The sequence below is a fragment of the Oncorhynchus mykiss genome, chromosome 8 (genome assembly GCF_057628025.1).
Source record: "Oncorhynchus mykiss isolate SJ-2025 chromosome 8, ASM5762802v1, whole genome shotgun sequence".
Lineage (NCBI taxonomy): Eukaryota > Metazoa > Chordata > Actinopteri > Salmoniformes > Salmonidae > Oncorhynchus > Oncorhynchus mykiss.
This window is the reverse complement of record NC_143029.1, coordinates 57484646-57499204: the sequence shown is the minus strand read 5'-3', so window position 1 is coordinate 57499204 and position 14559 is coordinate 57484646. Positions and strand designations below refer to the sequence as shown.

The 14559-nt window shown below is 42.5% G+C and overlaps 1 protein-coding gene across 4 annotated transcripts; it reads left to right on the top strand.

The window, feature by feature from the left end:
• Positions 1-230: 230 nt before the first annotated feature.
• On the top strand, positions 231-14504 carry LOC110530176 (uncharacterized). 4 transcript variants are annotated; one of them, XM_036985739.2, is made up of 4 exons: positions 231-570; positions 10790-12788; positions 13273-13358; positions 13704-14504. In XM_036985739.2, exons 2-4 carry the CDS (start codon positions 10907-10909, stop codon positions 13794-13796), a joined length of 2061 nt encoding a protein of 686 aa, XP_036841634.2. In that variant the 5' UTR covers positions 231-570; positions 10790-10906; the 3' UTR covers positions 13797-14504. The 4 variants fall into 4 exon arrangements, with proteins under 4 accessions (XP_036841634.2, XP_090038185.1, XP_021468716.2 ...); XM_090182059.1 differs by having other exon boundaries at positions 13677-14504; XM_021613041.3 differs by lacking the exon at positions 231-570 and adding an exon at positions 1887-2424.
• Positions 14505-14559: the final 55 nt, after the last annotated feature.

Sequence of the window (14559 nt, the reverse complement as noted above, 5' to 3'; positions counted from 1 at the left end):
TGTGATTATGTGACAGTAACTTTTAAGCATAAGGGATGACGCTACTAGGTATATGTCGATATCCATTTTAAAATACTGTGCAGAAATCTATAATTACTTTTAGTACCCCACTGTCTCTTACTGAGAAATAGATTTCTCTTCACTGACCTTTTATAGGAAAGATAAAGTGTGACACTAGAGAAAATCCATATTCATGAAATGTTGTGACAATTCTACCATTCAAAATCCTTGACAGGAGTAGCTCAGCTAGCTGTGTAGGAGGCTGTGTGGAGGAGTAGCTAACAACTAGCTGTGTAGGAGGCTGTGAGGGGAAGTTTTTGTATTTATCCCAGCTGTTGGTGACATGCCTGTAACACCACATCAAATAGTATGTGTGTGTAACAACTGTCACCAAAACTGCTGTTTTGTGATTGGTTGATTCCCACGTACCCGATTTGTGTCGCTGCCTGCCGCTGTGGCGTATTGTGTTGTGTGTTTGTGTGTCAGACATATACAGACAAGCACACTCCACTTCATCACTCCACCACTGGACCGGCCCAAACCCGGATCACCTTGGAAACTCCCGGAGAGGTAAGAGAGCAGCAACACAACACTCACTTTGTATCTATGACGTTTGGTCATGACCTACTTTTTCAGCATCAGGCTGAGAATCATTACAGGCACTTTAGAGACAGTGACCAAAGTAGGAAGTTCATTAAATTACTTTACAGTTTTTTAGAAATTATTAACCGTTCAGAGTATTGAGAAAATACTGCTGCGGCAGTGTTCTGAAAGGCAAAAAGAGTGAGAAAGATTGATAGAGACAAAGAAAAACAGGGAAAGAGAGAGAAAAAAATGAAAGATACAAAGAGACAAAATGGTAGAGAGGGAGAGAGCTATGCTTAAACATAAATAACTTGTGTTATTGATATTTGGTCGATTCTGATCTTGTTGTTGCTTCATTCAGTGTGTGGGTGAAGTGGATAGAAACGAATCTCTGCTCCAGTGAGCCAGCTGAGTTTAGGAGAAAACACAAGAGGGTGGATTCAACTGTAGAAACACTCACAGCAGCACTGCACTTTCCTGCACACACTGGAGAGGTTGTCAAGTGTACCACTGGTTTAAGACTGAGGGGAGTTTATTTTTGAATGATTACTTATTCGTTTTATAGGTTTTTTATTTCTGGGTGGAGGGCTGTGCCAAGTTGTTGTGAATTGAGGAAGAGCTTTTGAAAGCTACTCTGACATACAGTTGCAGGTATTTTGCACAGATGGAATGTCACCTGGAACCCAAAAGGTTCCAGTTTACGGGCATTCACATGACAAAAGATAGGGATAGATAAGGGGTATATCATTTTAACCAATTTGGGCAAATATAACTAACTGTGTGTTGTATAGATTTTCTGTATTTGTATGTATGTGATAGATACGGTGGTTTTGGGGGGTTCTCTTCTGTATGTATGTAGATATGGTGGTTCTGGGGGTTATCTTCTGATTTTAATTAACTAACACCTTTAATGCCTCGTTTATGACAAAGTGTCCAAAGTGAACAATTGATCCCAAATATTGGGCACAGAAGAGAATCCACCTTGCTTAAAAATCCATAATTTATCCAGATTTGAATGGCTTTTGAATGGCAGTGAGTCAACTGTGTCTTAAATACATGTCATCACCCAAGGCTTCACTGGTGCCCCTCAGCTCTGGTTTATCTTTGAAACCAGGATTTCTCCTGGAAAGGTTTACAGATGTTCTAATTCTCCACCTGTAGCTACATCATATTAATACCACAACCCCGACAGCCCGAGACATGGTCATAGGAACGAAATGTATGGACAAAACCAGACAGAGATGGTTCACTCACATGTCAGAGAAAGAGTGTATATAATGTATAACATGTTGTCCGCTAAAGGTAGAAGACGAAGGACCACAATAAATAATCAATCAGTTAACTAATGATTCGGAGAGCAACAGTGACCTTGGTCATGAAAATCGACTAGTGTTTCAAAAAGTGCGTGGGCAAAATCAAACGCTCAATAGCTGGTCCCTGAAAGAGATGGAGCCTGAGGGCGATAGCTAGACGCTGCAGAAGTCGATGCATGCGCACCCAACGTATCTATGTGAATGGGGACTAGGGAGGATGCTATGAGAGAAGAGCCGGGGTCGCGTGTGATTCAATGCATTTCAGTGGCATTTATGCCAATACTTATCGCGTCTGCTCTAGTTAACTTCAGACAAGTTTGCCATGCAGATCGATGATTCCAACCGAGACCCACCACACACACCCACAGAAACGCAAATATGTTCACTCTCCAAATCAAACCTGAATTACTCGCGACGGGTGGCCGCATGGTTGAGTTCTCCACTTGTCAGTGTAGTTCAAATAATATGTAGGCGCCTGGGTAAATTGGAGATGATATCCTTCTGGTTGCTCTGTTGGAGACTGCTGGTAGGTACCAGATATTTAATACATCCGTATGCTGCATATTTTCGCCATGGACAGATTTTTTTTATTGGCAGCATGCGCAAGGGCTGGATGAGTACATCAACCGCATGGATTTTGCTCGGCTAGGGTATGCTACGTGAGATTATCTGTCACGATTCTGGGCATTTGCCTGCATGTACTATCTATCTACATTCCCGTTGCAGAATGGTTGAAACGTCTGTAATTTGCGCAGTGTGACTTTTGGAGCTGACATCCTAACTATTATTGGTACTCAGGTGGTTTGCCTATATGAAGAAGAAAATAGTAACTTTACATTAAGATATTTTACACATTTGTTATCAGAAAAGCATTCATTCGGATAAAGATATTTTCTTTCACATCCTATCACTGCAAATTATGGTTATTTTTCCCCTTGGTTGGGTATCCTAGGAAAATATGGCTTAAAGGAGAGGATGTTGGGGGGGGGGGGGGGGTCTCCTTATTCTTAACAATCAAGTAATATTTTAGTTGTATTTTCAATTCCCCCCCCCCCACACACACACACACACACACATAACAGGATAACGGGTAGGTCATCTTGCTGTAACCTGTTGATGTCATCTTTGTTGTGTCTGCAGATAATCAAAGGCTGTGCAGAGAGAAGACTCCATTTTCCTATCAGTTGTGATGTGTAGCCTACAGGTTCATACCATGGGCCTTGTGGTCATGATATAACAGTACACATGACATGGACACACAAAGATACATGACGGTGAAGGTGAAATGGGTTGCCGGCCCTAGGCCTGTTGTAATTTGACCGACTGCGAAACACCAAAAGAACCATGATTTCCTCCTCGTTGCATTTTTTTCTACCATACTGTACAACATTCACAATCATTAACGGCTATTCAGTAATATGTACATTTATTGATGGTGTGTGTATAGTTTAGGCTACGCTACTTTTCAACACCCATCCTTGCTATATCTTTCCAGATAAATCTGGACCATCTGATAAATCAAGGTGTCACAGTTATGGCAGAGAGCTGAACATTTAACACTGCCATATGTACATGTAATTTGACCCAGAGGATGAAAGATACGAAAAAGCATCTCTTACACTGTACAAGCTGTCCCCAGGAGGGCTTGGATTTTCATATCAGCAAGTTTCTAGGCAACCGTTCCAAAGCTATATTTATATACAGTATGTTGGCTCATGAATATGAGATTCACATCCAGTGGACTTGATCTCCAACCATAAAGCAGTCAAGAGACATCAGTAGATGTGCTTGACAGCAATTAGGGAGGAACAGCATGTACTGTATGGTGGTGCACTGGAGATTGGAGAAGCAGAACTGTGGCAAGTTAAGAGCTTCCCACTGGAAACTGTACAGGCAAAGTAACCACTCCAACGATCGGCTATAAGATTGATACCGCATTATGGATGAATTACTGTTACAGGTTGAATCCAGGTCTTAGCACAGGGTTGTGGATGGAGGCTGGGCTGGATGCCCTGAGGGCTCGAATGTACTGATTCCCTGTTCTGCAGTACCAGGACCCGATGTTCAAACGCTATGGGGAGCAACCCGAAATGGTGGGGGCGAGGTATTTAGACCATACATAATGCATCCAATTTGTTCTTTCAGATAGGTTTATTCTGTTCTCTGCCAAACACCATTACAGTCACAGTACACAGGTCCACATGTGCACAAACAAACACACAACGCCTTAATTGTATGTATTTTTTTTCTCTCCAGATAAAGCAACAGTTGATTCTTAGCATATACAGTGGGGAGAACAAGTATTTGACACACTGCCGATTTTGCAGGTTTTCCTACTTACAAAGCATGTAGAGGTCTGTAATTTTTATCATAGGTTTACTTCAACTGTGAGAGACGGAATCTAAAACAAAAATCCAGAAAATAACATTGTATGATTTTTAAGTAATTCATTTGCATTTTATTGCATGACATAAGTATTTGATACATCAGAAAAGCAGAATTTAATATTTGGTACAGAAAACTTTGTTTGCAATTACAGAGATTATACGTTTCCTGTAGTTCTTGACCAGGTTTGCACACACTGCAGCAGGGATTTTGGCCCACTCCTCCATACAGACCTTCTCCAGATCCTTCAGGTTTCGGGGCTGTCGCTGGGCAATACGGACTTTCAGCTCCCTCCAAAGATTTTCTATTGGGTTCAAGTCTGGAGACTGGCTAGGCCACTCCAGGACCTTGAGATACTTCTTACGGAGCCACTCCTTAGTTGCCCTGGCTGTGTGTTTCGGGTCGTTGTCATGCTGGAAGACCCAGCTACGACCCATCTTCAATGCTCTTACTGACGGAAGGAGGTTGTTGGCCAAGATCTCGCGATACATGGCCCCATCCATCCTCCCCTCAATACGGTGCAGTCGTCCTGTCCCCTTTGCAGAAAAGCATCCCCAAAGAATGATGTTTCCACCTCCATGCTTCACAGTTGGGATGGTGTTCTTGGGGTTGTACTCATCCTTCTTCTTCCTCCAAACACGGCGAGTGGAGTTTAGACCAAAAAGCTCTATTTTTGTCTCATCAGACCACATGACCTTCTCCCATTCCTCCTCTGGATCATCCAGATGGTCATTGGCAAACTTCAGACGGGCCTGGACATGCGCTGGCTTGAGCAGGGGGACCTTGCGTGCGCTGCAGGATTTTAATCCATGACTGCGTAGTGTGTTACTAATGGTTTTCTTTGAGACTGTGGTCCCAGCTCTCTTCAGGTCATTGACCAGGTCCTGCCATGTAGTTTTGGGCTGATTCCTCACCTTCCTCATGATCATTGATGCCCCACGAAGTGATATCTTGCATGGAGCCCCAGACCGAGGGTGATTGACCATCATCTTGAACTTCTTCCATTTTCTAATAATTGCGCCAACAGTTGTTGCCTTCTCACCAAGCTGCTTGCCTATTGTCCTGTAGCCCATCCCAGCCTTGTGCAGGTCTACATTTTTACCCTGAGCTCTCTGGTCTTGGTCATTGTGGAGAAGTTGGAGTCTGTTTGATTGAGTGTGTGGACAGGTGTCTTTTATACAGGTAACGAGTTCAAACAGGTGCAGTTAATACAGGTAATGAGTGGAGAACAGGAGGGCTTCTTAAAGAAAAACTAACAGGTCTGTGAGAGCTGGAATACTTACTGGTTGGTAGGTGATCAAATACTTATGTCATGCAATAAAATGCAAATTAATTACTTAAAAATCATACAATGTGATTTTCTGGATTTTTGTTTTAGATTCCGTCTCTCACAGTTGATGTGTACGTATGATACAAATTACAGACCTCTACATGCTTTGTAAGTAGGAAAACCTGCAAAATGGTCAGTGTATCAAATACTTGTTCTCCCCACTGTATGTGGTCTCCAAGCTTTCACATATCTTAGGCAATATACACGCTACGCAGCTTGACTTGAAAAATAATTGCCGTCAACTGGTGGACGGTAGCCCATGCCAAATTCAATGGTGCGAATTGGCAGTATTGGTGTGTGGGTGTATTCACTGTGCAATACATGTTGTCTTGGCGATATGTACTGTATGTTGGTTAGGACTATCGTGTGTGTGTGTTTGGGGGGGGGGGGGGGGGGGGGGTTCTGTGTAGGCTGAATTGTGTGTATTTGCTTTTCATCCCCTCATCAAGAAGTCCGTTTCAATCACATGTAAACTGAAATTAAGGGTCACAGAAAATGGTCCGGTTACCATATTTCATAGCATGCATGTTTTGCATGAAAACCTCGTCCAAGTGTCAATCTAAAGACACCTTAAAAAAAAAGAATTGTCAGCAGCATATTCTTTGACATCCACGTGGTATCCCTGGCAGAATCACATGCTTGGCTGGGAAACTAAGGAAATCATGCTAATTCTAACCCACTTAGAGCGATGCCATGCTCAGTTTGCAGCACTTCTCATCGTGACTTATGCTATCAAAAGATGTCCTCCCACCCTCGGTGAGCACCAGCGTGAAGACAATGCTTTGATGAAATGAAAGTGGCATGGTGAAACTCTGGTGTCCTATCACAGAGAACCAAAGTCTTAACCTGTTAACCAATTGTGGGTGTTATACTACCTATAAGGAGATATGGTCTTTGAAGAGTTTACATCCAAAACGCTCTATCCACCAATAAGAAGTGTATGTTTATAGGTACCTTTATGTGTGTGTAAAATATTACTACCCACTGGGCACACACTGGTTGAATCAATGTTGTTTCCAGTTGGAATAGACATTGAATTGACATTTGTGCCCAGTGGGTGTCCCCAGTTTTTTGATGTGCATTACAATTGGTTTTGTAGCAAAACACTATATATACACATTGTTTAGCTGGAATGGAATATTCATATACTGTATTTTTAACATATAAATTCAACACATCATAAATCTAGCCTCATGTTTGGTTAGAAGTTAGGGATCCTCCCAAATGGCACCCTATTCCAAATATAGTGCACTACGTTTGATCAGAATCCAGATCTCATATTATTTGTCTCAAATGTATCAGTTGTACAGTTAAAAAAACAAAACAAAAAAACATTATTTGTCACATTTGTGACCGACCGCCTTGAGTCGGTCTTATGTGGCAAAATATGATTTTTTTTCATATTGGATAAAAGCAGAGACACAGAGCTACAAAATGGTATATTATACATTGCATTTGAGGAACAATGGGAAAGTAATTCTGCTTTGAAAGTTGCTAAACTTGTAACCCCACTTTTGAGAAAATGGCTCTTGAATGTTTTGGTACACCTACTGGAGAGCTCTTTGTCTACACCCATTCAGCATTGTTCACACCCTCTTAAACCAGCCCACCCATCTCTTTAAGGATTCACATGTGAGGTCATGTGGTAAACAGTGAGTAGTGTAGTAAAGATTAAGACTAAAAGTGGTAAAAGTAGTAGCCCACAATAAGTACAAATTCCAGGTAAACAGAAAGTGTCCAGATAAAAATATTTTATAAATATTAGATGACGTTTACCCAGACACACTTGTCTAAATTCATGGGTCAAAGAAATTCTATAACCCAGAGCCAGATCTTGCAAAGTGGATAGGTCTCTACAGAAGATGTAAACGGTGCAGCGAAATGTTGACTTGCATATTAGCAATATCAAAATTAGATAGTGTCAATATAAATAAAAAATAGCAAGTGTCAATGCCTGTAGAGAAAGAACAAAATAATATACAGAATGTACAAGAACAATATCAATAACGATATCAGTGATACTGGTAATAGACGAGGTAGTTATATGCATACAATCAGGGGTAAAGTGGCTGAGCAGCAGGATAACAAAATAAATAGTAGGAGTAGCGTATGGCGTGTGTGTTAGGAGAGAGTAATGTGAATAGAGGCACTGCAGATAGTGTTGATGACTGGGAACTCGCCCCCGGTGATGAACTGGTCTGTCCAAACCACACATGAACAAGATAATCTATATTTGGAGAGCCCGTTTCATAAATATATGTTTGTCAAGCTGTGTCCAGTCCAGGTGGTGCTTGTACAGGCAGACCATCTATGGGAGGAAGGATGTCAGCATTGCACAGCAGCTAAAACCTGGTCTCGACTGAGTCTGAAAGCTCCTTGGCGACAACACCAGGCTCCAGAGCATCAAAGCTGGAAAACAGGAAATAACAAATTGAGAAGACATTACAACCTTGCATAACATCAGTTCAAGTTTAGATAACAAGAATTACCTCATATGATATTCACCTGAAGTGCTGCTACGGCTTGATCTGTGGCAGCGGCCTGAAGTGCAGAGTCAGCTGTTGTTGCCAGCCGTAGCTTTCTACCAGCACCGTACCATCCTCCAGTCCAACCAACTGTGGGATGTTTACCCCTGTCACAGTACTGCCCTTCACAATCCCTGTCCTGGGATTAGTGCTTGAGATGTGGAGCAGCAATTTTCGCCACAGATTCCTGAAGGAAGACAGCCCGAGTATGCGTACCTCTGGAAAATGCACAAATAATGTGAGATCAATAAAAGTAGTGCCAATCATGTTGGAGGTACATTAAATAATCAAGTGTGTTGTTTATGCTTTTACATACCAAGTGTTGTCATCGATTCCTTGTAGAGACGCCACACCACTGCTTTTGTCATGACATGGCAGCAGCTTTCCACCAAAGTGTTTGTCCTGGGTGGCGCCCTGGTAATACTATTGCATTATCCTTTGCGTAGTTGTTGAAGTTCACAACTTGCTGCAAGTCCTCATGTTTCAAGTGTAAGCTCTCTTTTTGATGGGAGGCATTAGACCATTCTCCTTGTATGACTGGTGGAGTCAGATGTGCTCTACTGAAAGACAAATTCCAGATACAAATATTTTAGCATTATTATACAATAGATGGCCGTAATTACCGTCAGACATTCCTGGATAACTTGATGGGTCATGCAATCATCTGGCGAAGTGGAGTCTTTTGGTTAGACATGTAGCTAGCTAGCTAAACAATGAACTATAAACCCAACCCATAGAGTACTAGCAATACAAACCGAATGTTATAGCTAGCTAATAGGTTAAATGTTAGCTGGTTCATTAGCTAACATTAGGCTATAAGTAGTAATGTAATTGGCTTTCTGAGATAATATTACTACACAGATACACATAATGTTAGCTAGATAGCCAGCCACCTAACGTTACCTAGCTAGCTAATAGTGAGCTTTAACTTGCAATGAAAACAACTTTGACAAAATTAGAAACGTATAATATCTGAAACTGTAGCTAGACTCTTACCCGTATACATGGATGAACGCTTCACGACAGACTGCAACCACTTTCATTAAATAAGAGGTCCTGTGTCCTTTCTGATTTGTTTATACAGCTTGCTTGGCTCATTGTGTCAAGTCACTCTTTTTCACACTGACCGTGTGCAATGCCATAAGAATCGTCCTCATGAAAGTAGTCCAACTTTTCCCCACTGACCTTTGTCGATAGCGCCTGATAAATTCAGGGCAGCAATGTTATTGAGCGCACATTTGCAGTTTTCCATGGCTAATGTTATAAAAAAAAAACTGGAAAAAAACTGCAGTAGAAAGGATTACACATAACGAGCAGCTCATTTTATAGACAGAAGATGCTACACGGTAGACCAATCCGAAACTCATCTCTCAGCATGTCCAGCCCATTCATTATCTCCGCCAATCATGGCTAGCGGGAAGGTCCCTGTCTTTTTTTGTGGCTAAACCAACTAGGCTCGTAATTTAACAACTTTATTCGTATTTACAGATGACATACAACTTTGTAATTAAGGCACATGAAAGTTCAAATGTTCCAGAAGGCATTTCTGCCAAAAGAAATGCATTTTGACAAAAAAAAAAAAAACATTCAAATGCCTCCTGTGAAGTCGTGACTTACGACATATGCTTAGTTTCCTGAAATGAGTCACATTTCACAGTTATGGTAGAAATTACAAGATTATGTGATACGGCTGTTATTGCATCAAATGGCTGTTTTATGCAACAGAATAAGGGGTTGTTAGAACGCTCATCTGTGGGTGTTCTACTGAGGATGGGCCTCTAGAAGATTTACGATGTCTTTGGGTGATACTGCATTCCAGAGCATGAGTTAATGTTTCTGTACTGGGGTACCAGGGGGAGATGGCTGCAGTATGGAGGTGGGGGACCAGACCCTGGTCTCTACACAATGAGAACTGTTTTTACAGCAGATACTGTCTGCTGTGACTTATCATACAAATCTTAACCTTGTGACCCATTCCATACATCTGTTTGTCATGTAGACTTAAGGATTGTGGACTTTGCTATAAAATGATGTGGCTCGAAGAAGCTCGTTGAGTTCGCAGTGATCACCTCCAGGGGTGATTACCGACCAGCTCCATTACTGCAGTAATTAAATAATAAAGTTGATTGTTTTGAAGAAATCTAAAAGTTTATCCTTTTGATTACAATGATTCCACCAGTGTAAAACCTTGCAGTGACACTTCTCTGTGAGAGTGAGGTGGATACATCTCGTTTTCCAACAAAATGTGATCATTTGTCTCTCTGAAATGAAACCATCTAGTCATAGGTTTCAAACAAATTCATGTCTGTCATTTAACAACCCCATGTCATCATTAGATGGGGAAAAACACAATCTATTTAATAAGTTCTTTAAACAAAAAAGGTTAATTGACCAACATTCCAGAAAATTGATATATAGCGTTTTGGAATTAAATTCTTACACCGAACCGAGGGTACTGGCTGGTATAGGGGTTCTTATTCTCTTGTTAAATAAAGGTAAAATAAAAACATTTCTTAAATTTGAGATGTAATATGTAAAGAATTCCACTCACCACCACATTTCAAAAAGAGCCATTGAAGGAAGAAAACTGATAGAAATACCTCATACCAAGACAGGTTCTCCTCTGATAATGTTTTATTTGGCTTCCATAGAGAGCCACAGCTGGAGTGAAGACGATAAAGGGGAATGAAGTGATTGAGGGCTGTAGTGCTATCGACACTCCACAAGAGAAAGAAAAAGAACAAGAATCCCACTCTGGGGCCATAGCCATGGAGACCAGCCAGCTTTCAGAGATGGCGAACCTAACAGACTATAAAATGGATTCTGGGGAAACAGAGGACCAGAGACGCCTGCTTAGCGAAAGCGAGGAAGAATGTGATCGAGAACCTTTCGCAGAATACAGAGGAACAAAAGATAACTTAAAAACATCAGTGGATGAACCGGACGAAGATGATGAAAGTGGTGAGGTGAACAGAGAGGAGGAGACTCACAACTTTGAGACTGGACGAAATGATTTCAGTCTAACACAGTTACTCAACTCCTCAAGTATATTTGGTAGTGAACCCGTTTGCATGGTGGAAGACCTGCTTGCACAAGGTCACCTGGGCAACTCTTCTCCATCAGAAGTGACGATGACACAAGAGTCCATCTTGGAGCAGCGCATCCGAGAGGAGGTCTCCTCAGATGTCTCAACAGGGTCCTGTCACGACCCTGACCGAGACGACCTGAGTGACTGTCTCCAGGTAGAAATGGCCATCGTGTCATCAGACAGCGAGGCCGACGACCAGTGGAGGTCCACTTTTGCCTCTACAGTCAACAAGGAGGAAGGTTGTGATGGAAATGCTCAAGAGGCCCTCGAGAAGGACAGAGCCGCAGGGGAGGCAGAGAATGGGACCAAGGGTGAAACTGGAGATAGTCCTCGCGTTCTTGAACAACCCGATTGCCCGACAGAATGCGAGATCCAAGACATGCCCTCTGGCAAGTTCCAGGGCTTATCCAAAATTCCAGAGGATGAAGAAGAGGTCAGCCAAGGCAGGACTCGCAAAGTGAGTCGTTCTACATCTGCAAGCTCTTCTGCAAGCTCTGACCCCGACAAGAAGGTTCCTAAAGACTACTGTGTGATACAAGAAATGAAGAGCAAGAACATTAGTACAGAGCATGTGGACTTCCAGGGGGCTCGGAAGCAGTGGCGTCAAATGGAGGAGCAGACCCAAGGAGAGGTCCAGGTCCACCAGCCCACTGTCAGACAGCAGGGGATGTGCCAGGGAGGTCACAGCGCCATGTACACACCCGTCAGGAACATTGACCGACCCAGGAGGGACCCCGAAATTGACAGCCTTGCCCTTGGTGACTTTCAACACACTCAGTTCAGCCCATGTTCAGAAGACTCGGGTATGGATGACTTCAGCTACAGGTCCCTTTACGAGGACTCAGACAACCCTGTCGAAAGGGAGATACGACAGACCATAGAGCGTGAGGAGAACTTCAGGCGTGAGAGAGAGATTGCCAAACAGGGTCAAGCTGGAGAATCATCTGCACATTCGAAAACCCGACCAACTACTCTCTACCCCGGCAAGTACGGCAAAGGCCTTTGCCATGAGGTGGAAGAGAAACGGAAGATGTTTGAGTCTAGTGATCCCGGATGCAGGCCTTTGAGGTCTCCCAACGCAAAGAACCCAACCGTCTCCATATCCACCTCCCCATCGCCCACACCAAGGGGTGCAACCTACCATGAGATGACCGCCCAAAATGTTATCATCCTGGAGCCGGACTCCTACCCCACCAGCCCGAGGCACCGCACCCGGGGATCCTTGCTATCTCCGGGGCCCAGCAGGTACAGTGAGTGGCCCTTGGAGACGTCAGCCAATGTCATCATTTTGGAGACGTCCAATCTGATCATCCGGAGTGCCTCTGAGTTCTGCCTGAGCTCGGCCTCCTGCCAGGAGACCCAGGAGAGCACATTTGTCAACAACCCCTTCTTCAAGCTGCGCTCGCGGAGCTCCATGTCCCTGGTGGACCAGGAGATTAAGATGGTGAAGCAGAGGGAGGAGGAGTGGAGGAGGCAGAAGAGCCAGATGCAGACCAGGGAGAAGTACGACACCGTCCTGGTGTCCCCAAACCTCCTTGATAACCTGAGCTTTGATAAAGCAGGTATGTGCTGATTAATGATGTGCATGTGTAACCGTTGTGAAATGGCTAACTAGTTATCGGAGTGCACGCTAATATCGTTTAATTCGGTGACAGATCTCACTCTGAGACCTTGAAGTAGTTGTTTCCCTTGCCCTGCAAGGGCCGCAGCTTTTGTGGAGCGATGGGTAACGGTGATCCGAGGTTGACTTGTCGATGTGTGCAGAGGGTCCCTGGTTCGAGCCCAGGTAGGGGTGAGGAGAGGGATGGAAGGAACACGTTCACGTGGTCATTATGGAAAAGAGTTTGTGGTTTGTAGCGGTGTTGTGTTTTCATTGCATCATTAGTGGTATTTTTCTGACTCAACAGCTGATCTTTTCATCTTACCTGCCTTAGACTTATAGCATACTTAGGATATCCTGAGCGTCTCATTCCCAATCAGTCCAAATTCATGATAGGTCTCTACGCATATGAATGTATGAGTATTAATTGTTTCTCTCTTTTTCAGAAGTGCCACTGAAATGTGTGTCTTCCCCTTCATCACCATCAAGGACTCGAAAGCTGGACCGCTCCGCCCTGTCATGTGACCATAGGGTATGTCTCCTATCTCCAATAATAATTCAAGATGAACAGAATGTGTAAAACAGATGCTAGCCTAGTCACCTGAAGACGTGCGTGGTCGGTCAATTCCCCTGTGCTGTTCGTTGTCATGTCAAAATGCCAAACATGAGCAGGCTAGGAAAAAAAGCTTTTGTCATCCGATTGCCTCACAAAATGTAAATCGGAATGACTCATTTAAATAACATTGCATGTGCTCATGTTTAAGTCTGCTCATTACATTTCCCAGAAAATATTTTTCCATTAACCATTTTAATAAATCGCCATCCATTTTCACCTTGAAACTGCATGCAGTTTTACAGGTGAAACTCTTTCCTCCAGTTCCCAGAATCACTCTCCCCAGGACCGAGGAAAAAGAATGCCATGGCTCAGAGATGGGAGGCAGGACTATTTGTCAACCATGAAAAAGAGTAACATCAAACCAGAATAATACCGCACCATACTACAGATGCCAACTTCCTGAACTTTAGATGTTTTCCAGTTCTGCTATTGATACAGCTTGAATATTTACCGGTACTGTAGCTTTAAAGTTATTGTGAAACAAATGTAAATTAAATTGTAAGAGATGAGAATTTGAAGATAGATGGACTGCCAGATGCTTTTTGAATGTGACAAGTACATGATTATATTGTCTGGTTAAGATTTTTACATTTTTAAGGACTGTCTTGGTTATACAAAATATATTGCATTTTTGTATTGTATTCTAAACACTTTAAATTAAAAGGCTATGAGAAATGTGGTAGACTTACACCAGCGACCGATTTGTTTTTTTTTGTCAAATGTGTATTATGAAATGTATATATTACCTGCATAATTACCTTCATGCAAAGTGTTTAATATGATAGCCACTTATAGTATATTCAAAGCTTGACCTGACATTGCCATTTTGAGATGCCTTTTCAATTATGCCTTTTTTTTTTTTAAACCTTCAAATGTGATATTTTTTGGGTTGCAGTTGGTTTAGTATTACTTGCTAGACTAGCGCAAAACTCCAAGCGGAATACTTTAACGTTTAAACAACATTCATCATTTTTAAGTGTTGTTGTTTCATGGAGAACGTGTTTGTTAATTCTCAATTGAAAATGCTACACCAAAATAAAGTTGGATTGACATTAAGGACAATAATTGGCTGTGTCCTTCTGTTACCTAGAAATGCATGTGCCTGTCAGTGTGTATT